Source organism: Vanacampus margaritifer, chromosome 4 (genome assembly GCF_051991255.1).
Source record: "Vanacampus margaritifer isolate UIUO_Vmar chromosome 4, RoL_Vmar_1.0, whole genome shotgun sequence".
Classification (NCBI taxonomy): Eukaryota; Metazoa; Chordata; class Actinopteri; order Syngnathiformes; family Syngnathidae; genus Vanacampus; species Vanacampus margaritifer.
This window is the reverse complement of record NC_135435.1, coordinates 3,424,455-3,443,721: the sequence shown is the minus strand read 5'-3', so window position 1 is coordinate 3,443,721 and position 19,267 is coordinate 3,424,455. Positions and strand designations below refer to the sequence as shown.

Genomic DNA, 19,267 nt, shown 5'->3' with positions numbered 1-19,267 from the left:
ATCCTGTGAATGGAATCAGCTTGTATTGGAAGAGGGAAACCTTCAAAACCTCCAGGACCGAGTTTGCCCACCCCTGTTCTAGACAGAGGGGGCAGGATATTCGGTTTGACCTCATTCTTCTTTCATGTGTTCTGCTCACATACACATAAACATTCTTCAGTTTTTCTTGCTATCACATTGTTGAACAGTGTGGAATTGATTGAAGCATGATTCAAAGCGGCGAAAACAAATGTTTCAATTAAGGTTCAAATTGCAATATACGTTAATCTGATAGTTTGGTTTCATATTTTTATATGCAACTTCATGAGGAGGACTGCCTCACCAGTCATGAACACACTAGATGTCACTGATCTGCAACAAACCATGGAAGTCTCAGATGATCACTCAAACTACTTGGTGAGGGTGACCAAACGTGATCTTTTGCCTGGATATGTCCACTCTTTTACATCCTGTCCAGGCATCTTTAAAAAAATATATAAATTCATGAAAATGTCCTATGCTCATTGCGGGACAAATGGGAGGCGTAATGCACCATGTTACAATGTTGCAATTCGATCGCGAGCAGTGCAGGTGGGGAAAAAAAAGTGGGTTTTGTGTGTGCATATTATTATTGTTATATAATTAAAAATATATATTAATTATATATATATATATATATAAAATAAATATAAAATATATATATATTATATAATATATTTAGTTGAGCATAAAGGAACAGTGTATGTTCTTTTTTTAAAGTAACTAAAGAGTTACTTTTAATAGTAACACATTACTTTTTTTGTTTAAGTAATCATCAGAGTAATTGAGTTACTTTGAAAAATGAAGTAACTAGTAACTGTAATTAGTTACTATTTTTTAGTAATGAGCACAACACTGCTGGTTGCGCTCTGCACTCCCAAACCGGCTGCAGGAGCAAAAAAAAGCTGGGCTTAGAACATTATGTCATTACTTATTTATTTGTCAAATAAGGAATAAGAGTTGTTTTTTTAAATATATTCTACCAATATGCAGCACCTGAAATGGTATATTTTCTTTTTTATGATATTGTATTAGATTAATGACACTTGTGCACATTTAGTTTACAAAAGACTTATGTGAAGCAACACTCAACCATAAATGGCTCAAGATTGCCACTCTTGCAAGGGGAAAGCGAAAAGAGGCTCCTTCTCTCTTGATTTACTTCGGGCTCTGATTCAGATGAGGAAGCCCAGTGTAACAGGGCCTTAAATAAATGTGTATAGAGCTGAATCCACTAACCAGACTGCTCATCACAGTGGTGGTCCATGTGTGGTCTACAGTACATGAGAGGCTGTTCAAAAAGGCATCCCTCCCACCCACTACTCCCCGCCCACATATTTGCAAAGGACTGCCCTAGAGAGGATAAGTGGTACATAAGCTGGAGGCTTGGATTTAATTAATAAGGGTTCTATCAGTCATGGGCCCCTAGATCAAATAAAAAGCAGACCAAATGAAAAGCTGTGATGTTTTTATTGTTAAAAATAGCACATGAGCATCCCTTATTTTATAAGTTGAGAAAAACATGAGAAGTTCAACAAACAGCAACAAGTTCAACAACTGAATAAGAACACATATTCAAGACTACTATAAAAAAAAAAGGATGTTAGCTAAGAGGCAATTTCTGTTTAGTTCATTATCAACATACTCCCTCTAAGTAGCATGTCATGATTCCAAGGCCAAAGGTCAAAACATTCAAGGAGGCTAATACTTTCGCAAGGCACTTTAGTCTAAAGCAGTGTTTCTCAACCCTGGTCCTCAGGGCACACTCTCCAGCCCGTTTAACATCTCTCCCTATTCCAATACAGGTGAGGATCGTTAGTTATCAAGCTTCTCCATAGCTAGCTGATGAGCCGTCATTGGAATCAGCTGCATTGGATAGGGAGACATGGAAAAGAGGGTGGATAGCGTGCCCCAAGGAGAAACACTGCTTTAGACTATAGTGCCTTGCAAAAGTATTAGCCCCCTATAACTTTTTGACCTTTTTCCACATTTCAGGCTTCTAACAAAATGTGTTTTTTGTAAAAAAAAAAAAAACACCAAGTGGGACACAATCGTGAAGTGGAACGAAATTTATATAATACCTAATAAAAAAATTACAAATAAAAAACTGAAACGTGCAAATATTCATCCCACCACTTTTTGCTGCACTTACAGCTCTTTTGGGTACATCTCTTATCAGTTCTGCACATCTAAATTGAAATTTTGCCAAGTCTTCCTTGCAAAACAATTCCATATAAGTGAGGTTAGATGGAGAGCGTTGGTGAACAGCCATTTTCAGGTATTTCCACAGATTCTCAATTGGATTCAGATCTGGACTTTGCCCTTCAAACGCCTGGGTTTATGTTAAGTTTTGAACCATTCCATTGTTATTTGTTTTATGTTTAGGATCATTGTCTCGTTGCAAGGTTAAACCTTTGTCCCGGTCTCAGGTCTTTTGCAGACTCCAACAGGTTTTCTTCCAAAATTGCCCCATATTTGGATCCATCTTCCCATCATCTGTATCTTCCGTGTCCCTACTGAAAAAAAGCAGCCCCAGACCATGATGCTGCAACCACTATGTTTGACAGTGAGGATGGTGTTTTTAGGGTGACTTGCACACCAAATGTTTCACATTTCAGTTCAACTTTGTTCTCATCTAACCAGAGCACTTTCTTCCATGTTTTTTGTCTCTCCCATGGTTTTCTCTGTTGTGCATTGTGGGACTAATAGCTGTCCTTTGGACAGATTCCCTCACATTAACTATGGTTCTTGACAGTTCATCCAGAATGACTATGGGCCTCTTGGTTGACCAATCTCCTGGATTGGGTTGCACGTTTAGAGCAGTGGTGTCCAAACTACGGCCCACTCTCCATTTTCTAGCGGCCTTCAGCATATACAAAAAAATAACTTTTAACACAGCCTGCTTTTCAAGATATGCAAATAGACTATTTAAAACTCAACTTGAAACATTGTTCTTTGTATTTGAATGAATGAATGAAGACATTTCCATTTCAGAAGTAAAAACGTTTTCCTCCACTTTTCACTGTCTGTGTCAAGGTCTGATTTGTGCAGGGATGGCAAATCCAGGTCCAGAAAGTAAAAACCCTGCCACAGTTTGGCTTTAGTCACTCGTGTTAGCTAGCTAGCTCCTTAGCAGGCAAACAAGCACCCAGGGAGCAAGCTAGGGAGTGTTAGATATTAACATTTTAATTCTTTACTTCATATATTAACCATGTTGAAGTGTTTTGTAGATGTGTAAAGTGGGTGAAATAGTGTCGAACTCAGTATAATTTGACCTTAAACTAAGCTGGAACATATTGTTTGGTCTAAAAAAATTCCTTCTCAGTGTTCTGTGCGAAAACACATTTGGTCCTTGAGAACAGAATCTGCTTCAAACACACACACACACCCACACACCCCTGACTCTGTTTGCGCCATCGCTCACGGAAAAGTACCCAGAGAGTATGTTTTGTCTACAAATGCAAGGGAGGCAGTCTGTTTAACTATAAGAAGCCATCTTCCCCGCGGAAGAGACACATTCGGCACTCTGAAAATTCCACCTGTTACGTGATGTTCGGAGTCTGTCACGATGTCCAGAGATCTCTGTTATTAATAAATCATTTTCGCAAAGGTGTTTTTTCTTACAAGAAATTTGTCTTCATATTTTTGGAACACGCAAAAGAGGACAAATAAATTTATTCCTCTTCAGGAGCTAGCGAGCTAGCTAAAGCCAAACTAAGGCAGGGTTTTTACTTTCTGGACCTGGATTTGCCACCTCTGGATTTGTGAACAAATCACATTGATGATTAACTAAGATCCTCAAGTAAACACTGCTTACATTTTTTTATATTACCAATTACTCTTCCTTTGATTCTGTTTTTGTTTATTTTATTTTGGATCATTCTAAAGTGGAGATCGCCTCAGGCCAGGGGTGAATCTATTCTAGTGGGATACAGGGGTGTAGGCCACCCCAAAAACCATGAAAAATGCCTAACTGTTGTCTTGTTTAAAAATAACTGAAACCCCGCTAAAATCACTATAGTACATAATTGCATGACTTACTAGTTTTAACGTGTTTAATAAAGTCAGACGATGTCAAAGCGGCCCTGGCATCCTTCAATTCTTCTGTATGCGGCCCTCAAAGGAAAATGTTTGGACACCCCTGGTTTAGAGGAAGGTCTTGGTAGAGATGGAATAGTCAGATACTGTCTCCATTTCAATAGGATTAATCAAACAGTGCACTGCAAGATGCTAAAAGCTTGTGAAATTGCTCTCTTATTTTTAAATCATAATCCTGCTTTAAACTTCTCCACCACTTTATCCTGAACCTGTCTGGTGATCATTCAGAAATCATTAGGGAACTTCTGGAGCGAATTAGCTGCACATAGAGAATATAATTTCACACACCCTACTTTTTAGTTATTTGCAGTAAAAATACAGGGTGAAAAAAACGGTTATCACCTAAACTTCAATAACTTTAGAAATAATCAATCAATTCTTTTTATTTTTCAGATTTACCAAGAAGAATTAATGTTCTAAGAGTCTACCAAATTTGACCTTCGAGATGCAATGGACTACTGAGGAAAATACATTTATAGTTAGGGCATATTTTCGGCTCTCCCTTAGAGATAGAGTGAGAAGCTCGGCCATCCGGGAGGGACTCCGTGTCGAGCCGTTACTCCTTCGCATTGAGAGGAACCAGTTGAGGTGGCTCGGGCATCTGGTTTGGATGCCTCCTGGACGCTTTCCTGGAGAGGTGTTCAGGGCATGTCCCACCGGCGGGAGGCTCCGGGGACGACCCAGGACATGCTGGAGAGACTCTCTCGGCTGGCCTGGGAACGCCTTGGTATCCCGCTGGGGGAGCTGGTTGAAGTGGCTGGGGAAAGGGAGGTCTGGACTTTCCTGCTAAAGCTGCTGCCCCCGCGACCCGACCCCGGATAAGCGCTAAATGATGGATGGATGGCATATTTTTAGCTGAAGTCTATCCCCTCAGCTCAATTGCAATTCAAAGAACGGATGTCATGAATTTCCTGTCCACTTAATGATTTACAGATGGGTCAACAAGTTCAGAACCCATGGGACTGTGCATAACCTCAATGGTAAAGACACTAACAGACAGATATGCGATCAAAATTCTCAGCACAGACTCCCGGTTGATTCCAAGCTCCTGACTTCGCCGACGCACAGACTTGCTTGGGCTGTGGACAACCGAGTCTCTGACTGCAGCAACGTTGTGTGGTGTACTTGATTATTTCGGTCATCCAGAGTGTGCTTGTCTGTTAGTGTCTTTACCATTGAGGTTATGCACAGTACCATAGCTTCTGAAATTGCTGACCCATCTGTAGATCATTGAGTGGACAGGAAATTCACGACATCCGAACAGTTCTTTGAATTGAAATTGAGCAATAGACTTCAGCCGAAAATATGCCTTAACTATAAATGTATTTTTCTCAGTAGTCCATGGCATCTCGAAGGTCAAATTTGGTAGACTCTTGGAACATTAATTCTTCTTGGTAAATCTGAAAAATAAAAATAATTAATCATTTCTAAAGTTATTCAAGTTTAGGTGATGACAGTTTTTTTTGTCACCCTTTAAAAAAAAAAAGTTTAAAATACTGCATGCTTTCCATTCCATTTCATGATTGTGTCCGACAAGGAGTTGATTCTTCGCAAAAAAAAGTTCAAAGAGGCTAATACTTTGACAAGACGCTGTAAATTTGCTGAAATGGATCATTCCTGCTAATAATTTGAACAACCAGAACCAACTACAAATTACATTTATTATGCTCTAAAAAGAAAACTTGGTCACACTATGATAAAGGTATGAAAATCATATTCAAAATGCTGTGTCCAGTACAGATCAGAATCCCATTTGCAGGTCAAATACCCACCTCTGAATTCATTTAAAATGATCAATGAGACTTGTCTGCATGTATACAGCATGAAAAGAGACAAAATTGTTGTGAATATTACCTATGACAAAACCGGTACTTATGGTAGAAAATAGTGTGCAAAGAACTTATAAACCCCAATTATTAAAACCACTGCAAACATGGATAATACAAATTCAGAGATGAATTAAATCAGACAATCAAATGATCCTTCTTCCATTATTGCACAAATAATTGGTTCATTGTTCATGTAGAAAACTGGAGGTCTAAGTGTAGAATTTAGAAAACAGAGCACACATCTAGGTAAAGACCGGCTCAGTCCTGCGTGGCTTTGGTTTCGATGGGCTGGCTTGACAACTTTGAAGCAGTCTTGCTTTCAACAGCCATCTCAGGTGGTCTGGGAGCTTTGTTGAATCCCTTCGTATCCAGCCTCTCATCATGGGCCAGTTTATCATCCTTTCCTTCATCTCCTTCCCCTGCTAACTCGGGTGGCTCGTTTCCCTGCTCCTGCAGGAGGCTAACCTGGTTGTTGAGGTCATTTCTCTCCTTCTGCAGAGCTCTACACAGCCTCTCCAGAAGCTCCAACTTGCCCTGCAGAGCCTTGAAGTGACCATCTCGCAGAGTTTTCTGGAATAGAATAAAAATACTAATATGAAGAAAAAATGAAGACTGCCATTTAAAATGAGTGCAAAAAAAATGCAGTTTTAACAAAGTGCACTCAAAAAAGACAATTGTTGAACCAAGTTAAGTTTAAAAAGAATTGTTGAACTTAAAAAAATTAAAATAAATCGCTTCCATGATTGAATCATTAAATCCAAAGTGAATATTAGTGATGCACTGAATATTCGGCCACCGAAATTTTTTATTTTTAAACGTTGGTGAATATGTGAATGTGCCGATTTTAAGTGCGCCGCACCGTGTCCAGCTCCAAATAGCCTACAAATGCGTCATCCGCACGGCACCGCACGCATCAGTGCCCGCCGGTGCGAAATACTGTACATTAACTATAACGTGCAATTGCACCGCCAGAAAATGCTTAGTTGGCTCACCCCGCGTTTGGTGTTTAATTTACCATTCGCCAACATGTCTCTGATGTCTGTGGTGTGGACGCATTTCAATGTATATTGTGCTTTGTTAAAATGCCCATGCTAAATAGGACTAAATATTTTATAATAATATTATAATTTTAATCCATCATAATAAATGCAATGATAATAAAAAATTACCATTATTTTTTTCCGGCGTTTCGGTTTTCGGCCAAGCATTTCTCATTTTCGGTTTTTGGTTTCAGCCCCAAATTTTTATTTCGGGGCATCCTAGTGTTTAATGAGCATTAAACTTAAAGTATTCACTTTAGGTTACTATTAGTAGAATATTTTGCTCACGACAGCGGTGGAATGCGGTGCAGTGCGCTGAAAAAAATCACTCATTCCACATATTCGCCAAAGATAAAATAATTGAACTTCTTCGCTCTGCATGGTCTGGAGTCGGTGCAGGCCTGGCCAGGTTTGCAGGCCTAACTTAAAATGACAGGCCATTTTTTTATGTCACTCCATCCCTGGACTGGTCTCATTGCCCCCCATCATGTCAAACAGACTTGGTTGATATTGTTAATTAGACTGCTCATGTACATTCTGGCCTAACTTTATCGGTCTTTTACTAAGTAAAATACTTATTTATCATCAAGTGTCATTATTTTGGTAACGCGTGCTGCCTTTGGCAAAATTCAAATGGAGCATTTTAATCTATATTAACTCCAGAATTAGAGTGAGATTAATCTAGATTTATATATATATATATATATATATACACACACACACACACACACACACCCACCCAGCACTAATGTGTGTGTGTGTGTGTGTGTGCGTGGGTGTGTGTGTTTGCATAAAACTATATATATAAAAAAATTAAGAATACCTCCTCTGCCATCTGCAGCAAAGTCTGGTTGTTGCTCTCCCATTTAGTCCTCCACTGTGTTGTTTCTTTCTCTAGCTTCTTAATTTTCTTGGTCATCTGAAAAGTGAAAAGTGTTAGGCCCACCGGTGACACTACGTGCTAGTAGGCCCTACCCGACTGGCAAGCCATCCATTGAAAACTTTATTACGGAGTTACCCCTTGCAGGAATGAAAAAGGGTCAGGGGTGAAAAAGGTGAGAAGCACTTTGACCAAAATTTTGCCTTCAAGAAAAACAGTTTGCAAAAATGCGAACATCTTTGCTACATTTATTGGACCAAGGATGGATGTTAGAAAAAACAGCATGCACTGTGTTCAAGTAGGGATGGGGGTACCTTTCGCATTTGAACCAGTTTGGTTCCAATTGTCAGTATCGAGGTATTGATACCTCTAACAGCACCAATTTTCTGTACTTTTGTTTTGAGTTCATGTGAGGCTGAAGTGGAATGCATTACGTATTGGATGTAACGGTCACATGAAACTGACTGTCCCTGAAGTGCACATGAATTGTGATTGGTGTGTATGACGAGCCAAGAAGAGATAGTGTACGTTTTGCTACTACGCCAATAAAGAAGACGACTGAGGACTGCTTTTCATGAATATCCTCCAGGAGAGCCTCTGAAATGTACTCACAGTGTGGCGCCAATATCGAGTGCATGAAGAGTGCGTGCGCCGTGGCTGGCCATTGGCCGTGGCTCTAGGCTATGCTGTTCATCGGCGGACAGAGAGGTAGTTGAAATGCACAAATGGTGCGGTGCTGCTCGGCGGGATTGTTGCAGAGAGGGGCACTACAGTACAATACTGTACCATAATGTATGATGTGGCACGCACTTAAATTATAACTTACATGCAAAATACAGCTTTTATGGACATCAGTCAGCCTTTGTTCGTATCTGTGAATGTTCGTAACTCAGATGTTCATAAATAGAGGACTATTATGAAATTACTGTATCAATGACTAAAAGATGCAGCCATTTCTATTAGTTTATTTTTTTTCAGTTTTATGTTAACAAGAGTATGAAAACTTATATATATATATATTTATAAATATTCTATTTTATAACATAAAATTTGCGATTAATCGAGAGTTAACGGTTGGTGTTGGGGTAATGCAATTAATTACAATAAAAAATTGCCTGACACCCCTGGTTTCATTCAAAAGGAACTTGCATAATTATAGTGTTTCAAAGAATTGTATTTGTCTTAATATTTTTTCTTGCTTTGTACCAAAAAATAAATGAAATGATCGCCCTACTGCGCAGTGCACATGCTGCACTCCAACTTCAAGTTTTTGCCAGAAAATAATAATAATAATAAATATATATATATTATTATAAATTCGCTAGGGCCAAAAGGAACTTACATAATTAGTGTTTCTATTTTTTTAAATTGGTGTTAATATTTTTAAATTTGTAAATATTTTCTTGTTCTGTATCCCAAAAAATAAATAATAAGATTGTCCTACTGCACAGTACACAAGCTGCACTCCAACTTCAAGTTTGTGCCAATAAATAAATGAATACCATATTTTCCCGACTAATAGGCGCAATTTAAAGTCATACATTTTCTCAAAAATCGGGGTGCGCCTTATGTGTGGACCAAGGTCCAAAATCTGACTGGCTCTGCGCCGTCGACACATTGCTTCATATACATGAAAGGCGGCATGTGAGAAAAAGTCAACAGAAAGATGACGGCATGCGGACGCTCAAGACACGCCCATGCTGATGAGAGCACTAAAGAGTCAACTGAAAGATGACAAATTTACTAATAAATAGAGGTAGAAATTTTCTTTCTTTGTTCTGTCTTAATCCTTATCCGATTTTCAAAAGGTTTGTACCATTGGAAAGCTTGCTGAACACAGAAACTGACAACATAAAAATGTCAATCATTGTTAATGAATTTGAAAGTTAAATTATCGAATGCTGCACACAAAACATGAAGTATGGCAATCAATCCCAATCCCTTGCCCTGATTGGTGGACAGAGTCGGGGACACGAGCCACCAATCAGGGCGCAGCAACTTCCGGCTGATTACAGGGAAAAGCTGGCTACTTTCCAAGCCTACTGCAGCAAGAAGATTGCCGACAAGCACATCCAGCCCAACCACATCACCAACATGGACGAGATGCCGGTGACTTTTGACATCCCGGTGAACCACACTGTCGAGAAAATGGGGACCCATGGTAGCGCGTGTTTACTGTTGTACTTGGTTGCCAGAAACTGCCGACAGTGATTTTCAAGAGGAAGACGCTGCCTAATGAAACATTTCCAGCCGGAGTCATCGTCAAAGCCAATCAAAAGGGCTGGATGGACGAGGACAAAATGAAAGAGTGGCTTACTGAGGTGTATGGAGAGACCACATGGCTTTTTCCACACATCACCGTCCCTCTTGATCTGAGACTCAATGCGCGCACATCTCACAGCCGCCGTGAAAAAACAATTGCAGCAAATGAACGCGGAGCTTGCCATCATTCTGGGAGGCTTGACCAATGAAATTCAACCGCTGGACATCGGTGTAAACAGGGCGTTCAAGGTAAAGCTGCGAGCGGCGTGGGAGCGCTGAATGACCAATGGCGAACACAGCTTCACCAAGACTGTGAGGCAGCGTCGTGCTAGTTACGCGACAATTTGTCAGTGGATTGTGAATGCTTGGGAGAACGTGTCTGCTTGCACTATTGTTCTAGCTTTCGCAAAAGCTGGCATTTCCGAGGAGCTGCAGCTGCAAGACAATAAAACTGACTCTGACAATGAGACGGAACTTGCCGTGTTTGATGAAGAACTTGCCCAGTTGTTCGGTTTGGATACGGAAGATGAGGACTTAGAAGGATTTGCGGATTGATCAAAAGCGCTTTTGCATTTCCGAGGAGCTGCAGCCGCAAGAAAACTAAACCGACTCTAATAATGAGACGGAGTCTGCAGTGTTTGATGAAAAACTTGCCCAGTTATTCGTTTCGGATGAGGACTTTGAAGGATTTGGATCAAAAGAAATGCGAGTACATTGTTATATACTACAAATACAACTCTCTCACACTCACTGTTTACATTTTTACTGTAAATACTTCAATAAAGTATAACCAAACTCAGTTTTTCTCCACTTGTTGTCTTTTTAAAAACATACACTAGCACTAGCATGGATGTTTAGCATAATAGCATGCTAATAGTGCGGGTACATATACACATATATACATATACATATATACATATACATATATATATACACACATATACATATATATATATATATATATATATATATATACACATACATACATACATACAGCATAGTTAGTCGTGCTATTAGCATAATACTGCTATTGTTGTTTCATAGGGGGCATTAGAAAAATATAAATAAATTTAAACTATATATGTGAAGATAGGTCTGATGCCACTGAACATTTTGAGCAGTTGAAAGTGGAAAAAAATATTTATAAATGACTGTTATCTCACTTCAAAGGAAATGCCTGATTTTGGCAAAATTACAAGAGTTTTGTGCTATTCAGAAAAATGCCATTGTGTAAAAACTGGGCATGCATAAAAAAATTATATTGGTATGACTTATGGACTTGTTTGAGCCTCTAACTACGTCATATGAAATATTCAAATTAGTCTTTTATTTTATATATACAGCATATAGTCTTGCTATTAGCATAATACTGCTATTATTGTCCATAGGGGGCATTAAAAAAAATTATAAAATAAAAACTATATATGTATAGATAGGTCTGATGCCACTGAACATTTCGAGCGGTTGAAAGCGAAAAAAATATTCATAAATGACTAAGTTATCACACTTCAAAATAAATGCCTGATTTTCCCGCACAATGGAAAGCACCATTGACTCGCTAACGCTAATTAGCGCACTATTATCACTCAAAAGAACAGCTATTCATGCAAAAACTTAACATTACTCAAAGACATATGTTCTTAAAAAGCTGCACAAACAGCTTTTAGTGGCATAACTTGATTGTAACTTTTTTCTTTTCACTGCCCATAAGTGGTCAAATCGTGTACAACATGAACAGCGCTCCCAATAAAGGCACACACGAACAAAAAGGCAAGACTGTAGTATAAAATAAATAACATCAATTTTGGGACATTTCAAATAGATTCTGCATCGAAGTAAATGAAAATCGCGATTCTTATGATAAACGATTTTTTGGCACACCCCTACTGTATATTTTGTATTTGTATGGCCTGACGACAGCTGGCTGGGTCTCGCTAGTTTGAAACACGTAAATGTAATTTTTTGTGGGTGTGAAAACATCAAGAGCATTTTGATTGGCCGTTGATTGGCAATGCTGATATTGCAACAATGATTTAAAATTGTCATCACTGCAAAACCAGTGGCCAACTGTCAGCAACTCAGGGAAACTAGTTGCCCAAGCCCACACAATGTGCGAGAAATCAGTGGAATTTGGCCAGATTGCTCGGTGACAACAAAAAAACAAGAGAACAAAAATAGCAAAATTTATGATTAGTGATGAACTGTTTGGATTTCTTACCTTTTCCATCTCTTGTCTGAAAGTGGTGAAGACGTCATTGCTTTTAGCCAGAGTGCTCTGAAACTCCTCAAACTTGTCCATATACAGAGAAAGCTAAAGCACATGAGATGAGTTTTAGAATCTTACGATTGTCGAGTTAAGTTATATATAGTGTTATTGATATACTTATACATACACTCATAAATAAGGTCTATAAAGGTCTGGGGACCCAGAAAACTGACTATTCCTGTCCCCAACAGCGTTTTGCGGCCACATCTAAAGACCTCCTAAACATTATATATGCGACATATTAAAGTTTGTGGTAGTGATTCCTTATTGACCTGCTGCTTGAGATGAACTTCCTGCTCCTTCATCATGTCAACCTTGTGTCTCGAATCTGTGGCATCTTTCAGCAACTGAAATCAAAAGTTAAGATGCTCATTAACAATTTACATAAACAATTACATTTCCAACATCTGTTTTGTTTGATTTGGGTTGAATTGTGCAACAAGGGACAAAATATTTTAATGCAAAGTTGAAAAACACACACATATACACTGAACACAAATATAAACGCAATTGCTCCCATTTTTCGTGAGCTGGACTCCAATATCTAAAACATTATTTATTTAGAAATTATAGGATTAGAAAGTTGCCATTAATTTCATGCAATTTTAAGGAAAATAGACAAGACACAACCAGGCGCCTGCCAGCATCATAAAAAGAATAAACAATATTCACAGACCACAAACATTTTGTATTTTACATCAACAGCACGATATTGACAATTTCTTGTTTCTTCTCAGAACTATTGAAGCACTGAGGAACACAAAATGTACTCACAAAGTTTCTTTCACGCAGCTGTTTCTCCTCCACTTCCTTCATCATTTCAGTGATTCTCTGCAACTTAGCGTCCATCAGCTGTTGCTGGAGCTCTTTGTGCTTGAATACTCTGTCTATGTGCTACAAGAGGGACACACATTTTACAGGTCATAATACGGGAATGCTGTGATCAAGGCTTCTCACAATCCAAGTGGTGGTCAAAAATTGGGCAAATTGGCAAACGTGCCCAGGTTTGATGAGACTGGTCTAACAGTATACAAAAGATGGGTGCCCCTGGCCAATTCCACCAACTGCTAAATATAAACTGATCAGCGTGCCACCAATGGTGTGTACACAGTGACTTTGTTAAGTATTGAGAGGGCTTCACTCTTTACACATTTTGTTATATTACAGCCTTATTTTAAAATGGATAGAATTGAGTTTGCCCATGCTTTATGAGACGTAAAATTTTCAAGCGTTGAGTCAGCAGCCTGTTGCAGTAGCACCAACTCAATTCTTTGTATCATCCTTTTTTGTTTAACCCCTCCCCTACACCCCACCATTCATTAATAAACAGGCCCCTGGGTTGAATTCTTAAAAATTCTTCTTAAAAAAAAAAAGTCTTGATATGCTCCACCCTACATAGTTCTGTTAACAGTCTTGGAGAAATAACTCAAATTAATTTTGGATTTACTTATGCACGTTATTTTACACCATCTACCTCGCTTTTAATGAGTAATACATTAATACTCGGGACAAACCGATTAATCGGTCGATTATTGGCCTTCAAACATTGGCCAAAACAATTGGGCCAAATGGCCGATTATTTTCCCGTTATTGAAGAAAACTGAAGTTTCTGACACTGTGAAAGTATCCTGAATGCACCATTTTGCTTGTGTAGCATTAGCAACTAGCAAGTATGTAACGTATGTTGTTCTGGTTATTCTGTTGTCCCTAAGCTGTCTTTAAGATGTTTAATGACACCTCAGTTGGAGTTAACTGTGAAAATAAACACACGACAATAATAGTTGTAATAATAATAAATCCACTCTATTTTTAAATACTAAACATGCTTTGTTTTTTTAAAACATTGCTAGCCTAGCACTAATGCTAAAAGCAAAGGGAAGATCCCATTCAAATGCTAACAAGAAGTTAGCTTCGACTTCAAGAGTGTTTTCCCTTCAAATACCCAATATTCACATACCCACAGGTGAGATACTAAGCAAAGGCAAAAATTCTCCCCAAACGTGTGAAACACGAGTTATTTTAATAGAATTCAGTCACAACTTTCTTCTATACTCACTTTAAGTGTGTACACCATGGATGCAAGGCACCACACTGCCCCCAAGAGGCCAAAACACACAGGAACAGCCAGTATTTGTTCTTACTGTTTTCACAGTTGCTATTATTTTAGTTTATTCTATTCTCATTTCACTTTCTTATTGTTTTGTCATTGTCCTTTCAGGTTATATTTAAAGTTGATATTTCAAGGATTCAAAGACTCTGTTTTCTCAAAATTCAAGGATGCAAACATCCAATTATTATTTTTTTTTGGGGGGGGGGGGGGTCTTAACACACATTTCCACATGACATGGCACGAAATACAATCTCCGAGATCCCAGGTTAGCCCAAGACTTGCGAAAATAACACAACAAGATAAAAAATATATATAAAAGAAAAGGTTACTGCTTTACAGCAGTTGTAAACAAGTAAGAATGGTTTTACCAACGTACAGTCACCAGGGTTTGTACGGGGGCTTAAAAACCTTGAAAATGCTTGGATTTTAATGTTGTGTTTTCTAAGTTTGAAAAGTGCTTGAATTTTGGGTGAAGTACTTGTAAATGCTTGAAAGTGTTCATCATATTTCTCGGCAGCAATTAGGGGTGAAACGAGTCCTGAGTAAATCGAGTAAAAAAATATATATATCTATGAGAGCTTTTTCCTGCCCTCAAGTACTGGTTTATTCAGCAATCTGCGGGCAGGGCAGCCTCTCAAAGTCAAATTCAGGCTAACAGTCGCTTTGATTGCTTCCTCGGGCTAATTTCAGAATAAAAAACTCCCAAGTCATCAATGTCCATAAAGTGTTACTTATTATGATGCTTTTATTTAGAATTTTCCACTGCGGTACGAATTAACAAATGTTATGTGGCCGGTTTGACTTCTCTCATGTAAACGGTAGCTGGCTAGACTCACTCCAGCGTAGGGCTGGGCGATATGGCCCAAAAGTCATATCAAGGTATAAACTGCATCCCATCACAGTCACGGTATATATCACGGTATGGAATTGAGTGTGTGTGTGTGTGTGTGTGTGTGTGTGTGTGTTTTTTATCTAACTAATTTGCTTACTGGTTTAAAAAGTCCTTTATAGAATAGCAATGTATTTAAAAAAAAAAAACAATTACAGAAAAATATATATACTTTGGATAACTAAGTCTAAGTCAGCACTCTGGTGCAAAATAATGACTGTAAAAGCAATGTCAGACTAAGGCTACGTTCACACTGCGCTCACATTACCTATTAATTGCGACATTTTGTCTGCTGTGTGGACGTAATGTGTTCCCAAAGTGGCCCGCATGCGCAGAAGAGGATACAACGTCACTCACAACGCTGTGTTTGCGGAAGTAAATACGCATGGTCCAGCATGTCAGCACCACGGACTTTTATAAGTCCGTCGTTGGGGCTCATATTTTTACCATCTCATGTATACAGAGAAGTGATGCGGGAGGATGCAGAAATAATATTTTGTGAAAATGAGGCGAGCCTGTTTGAGCGCCTTATCTCAGAGACCTCTCCTTTTTTTTCTCCCCAACGATGACATCACGTCATTGCTGCGCATAATAAATGACCCGTCTGCGTGGCTAAATTATTAATACCACCACCACTAATGACATCGTTCTACTTCATGTTTAAAGTGGGATTAAATTAAAGTCAAATATAAAGCCACAACTCTTACTCAAAACAACTTTGCCAATTCACGTACGTCTTATTGTGTAGCCTGAAGTACTAGCCCTACAAGTTAACAAACATTATGTAGAATTTGTTTGCTAACCTTTTGGTTCATGCCAAATCTAAACTGTGAGATTTCTATCAGAGCTAGATTACATATTAATTACGCACAGTTATTACGGGCTATAAAAGGAAAAAAGTCAGCATTTGTCAATGATAATTTATAATGGTCAAAAGAACTTCACTCAACTAAAAATCTAAGCACAGCTTGTTGGCACATATGATGTAAGGTAAACAGTAGGGGGTGTAATTTACGTGAGTGTGTTAATACGTTACGGTACGGCATGTTCGATTCGGTCCTCTAGCGTATCGTATTCTCATTAAATTAATTAGCGGGAGATGACGCGCCGCGGAAACAAAGATAGTAGGAGAGTTTTCGCACAGACACTATTGAATGCCCCACGCGCTAGAGGTGGGAGACAGGCAAGCACAGAAAAGACAGCCAGCCGAAGGGTACTGGAAAAACTGGAAAATTGATCTTGAAAGTCCTTAAAAAGTGCTTGAATTTGGCCATGGAAAAGGTGTACGAACCCTGAGTCACAAAGTGCAAACCGGCGTCCTTTAGGGAATGACCAATCAATTTATATTCAATGCCACTATTACACCAATAGTGCCAAAACGCACAGGAACAGTCAGTATTTGTTCTTACTGTTTTTTCAGTTGCTATTATTTTAGTTTATACTATTATTATTTCACTTTCTTATTGTTTTGTCACTGTCCTTTCAGTTTATATATAAAGTTGATATTTCGATGATTCTAAGACTTTTTCTCATATTCAAAGATGCAAACATCCAATAATTTTTTGTTTTTGTTTTAACACACATTTCCACATGAATGGCACGAAATACAATCCCCGAGGTCCCAGCTAGCTTAGCTCAGTAATTCCCAAGACTAGTTAAAAAAAAACACAAGATACAAAAGATTACTGCTTTACAACAGTTGTAAAGTAAGAATGGGTTTACCAACGTACAGTCACAAAGTGCAAACCGGCTTCTTTTAGGGAATGACCATTCAATTTAGATTCAATGCCACTATTAGACTAATGTTAAAGTTATTATAAAGTTATTCTGGGTTTGATTGGTCATGGTCTATACATACTGTACAAGCCTTTTATTAACGTAATAGTCTACAAGTCTACAAGACAGTTTGGATTTTAAAAAAACAACAACAACAACAAATATACATTACACATATTTTACAATAACGCTCCTTTCGAATTTCAAATTATATTCAAATGCAATATTTGAGTGTAATAGTTTTATGCCATTTCATTTAACACCAGTGTACCACAGGCGGCTTACCTCCTCTCTGAGCTCATACTGCTCAATGAGCTTTTTGAGCTTCTCAGCAAGCTCCATGTTCTCCTGCCTCAGCTTAGTGTTGTGTGAGCTGTGTTGTTCCATCTGGACCTCGATATCACTTAAAGTCATCTGGAAGTGAAGCATGGCTTCCTTGCGTTGCTCCTCATACTCCCTGGACCGCTGGGCATTCTCTTCCTATTAGAAAACAAAGTGAGCGTAAAGAAGAGGAGGGGAGAGACCTGTGCTAAATTTTAGGTGACAATGTCCCTCATTTCAGCACAACTTGTCTTGCAATATTTAATGTAATGGAATAATTAGGGCTGGGCAATAAGATACTGTCAAGCTGTATCGCAGTAAATACATTAACAATATCAATAGAAAATATATTTGCTAAAATGATCAATACAAAAACCATGGGAAGCAAACCCCAACCCCGACATGGTGCGTGTTTGTAGGCAGAGGCTACATTATGGCGTTAAGATTTACGCCACAATTACAAGTATGTAAAAGGACATTTTGAGCACACAGGAACCGTTCTTGGGTCTAGTTCATAGACTCCTCACCTGCCACGCCAAAGAAAAAGCTGTTGAACCAACAAAGAAGTGAACATGCGCACGCCTTGTGCATATGGCGTATGCGCACCAAACAAAAGTGTGGATTAACTTCGTTCAGATAAATTTTGCCTCAGTACAACTCTTGCAATAAGAATAAATTGTGCACATTAACACAACCAAACACCTCAAGATGGCTATGTGCCGTAGAAGTAAAGGACATCCAGGATTCCTACTCTTTTGTTTCAAAATTATTTTTCAGGACTACTCGGGACTGCTCCGGGCTTCTTCATCTTATGTTTCGTACATTAAACCACACTGCTTCAATGTTACCAAATTGGCTAAAAAATAATGAACAGCTCTCGCACAGTTGCAAATCGATTCTCATCTCACACCAAAAGAGCCGCTCAAAAGAACGCTCGTTCGCGAACGACACAACACTAATACAGTATAAGATCTCACTTAGATGTTGACATCCACATTACTTTCATTGCTAAGTAAATCAAGTCGATGGAATATAGCTGATTGACTAATGAGCTGCTGATTGGTTGGAGAGAGGCCAAAGGAAATACTAGCACCACAGCCAGCCAGGTTGTCTAGTCCAGGGGGCATAACACTAGCAAAAAAACATTAGATAAAAACTGCAAGCTCTGCTCTCTGTACACATATACAGTATTTTAATAGCGGTGAATTCCCAATTAAGTTTTTGTCATTGACATATTCTCTGTTTCTGTTGTCGGACAATGGCGGAAGGGAGAAAAACCTTACACTCAAGTACACAGCGCAACAAAAACACTTGAACTGAAAGGACTGTTCTATGGGAATATACAATTTGATTGGTTGGCAGTGTCACGTGGGGCGCTGTGCTAGCTAGAAGCAGAGATGAAGCAGCAAGACACTACAGCTCAATGTTGCCCATTAAAGGCAGCTGAAAACAGACACAAGTATGTTTATATCCTGTTTGCGTCCACCCACAAGGCAGAAAGAAAAAACATTTTTTCCAGGACAGCTCAAGCTTTTCCAAGACATTTTACCTTTTTCTCAAATTCCACGTTTTCCATGACTGGAAAATTCGTCATTCATTTTCCAGGTTTTCCAGGATGCATGGAAACCCTGACTTCCCAGTCTTTGTCCTGGGTCATCCCTGGGGCCTCCTGCCGGTGGGACATGTCAGGAACCTCTCTCAAGGGAGGCGCCTAGGAGGTATCCTACCCAGACGCCTGAGCCACCTCAGCTGGCTCCTCTCAACATGGAGGAACAGTG

The 19,267-nt window shown here is 38.9% G+C and overlaps 1 protein-coding gene across 4 annotated transcripts in view; it reads right to left on the bottom strand.

Moving 5' to 3' along the window:
- Window positions 1–1,469: 1,469 nt before the first annotated feature.
- txlng (taxilin gamma) overlaps window positions 1,470–19,267 on the bottom strand; it is a 32,257-nt gene continuing 14,459 nt past the window's right edge. For all 4 annotated transcript variants that reach the window (XM_077563410.1, XM_077563408.1, XM_077563412.1 and 1 more), the window contains 6 exons: window positions 17,454–17,648; window positions 13,168–13,287; window positions 12,666–12,740; window positions 12,346–12,438; window positions 7,809–7,904; window positions 1,470–6,515 (listed from right to left, as the gene is read on the bottom strand). In XM_077563410.1, the coding sequence (XP_077419536.1) occupies window positions 6,204–6,515; window positions 7,809–7,904; window positions 12,346–12,438; window positions 12,666–12,740; window positions 13,168–13,287; window positions 17,454–17,648 (891 nt within the window). In that variant the 3' untranslated portion in view covers window positions 1,470–6,203. The remainder of the gene's footprint in view (window positions 6,516–7,808; window positions 7,905–12,345; window positions 12,439–12,665; window positions 12,741–13,167; window positions 13,288–17,453; window positions 17,649–19,267) is intronic.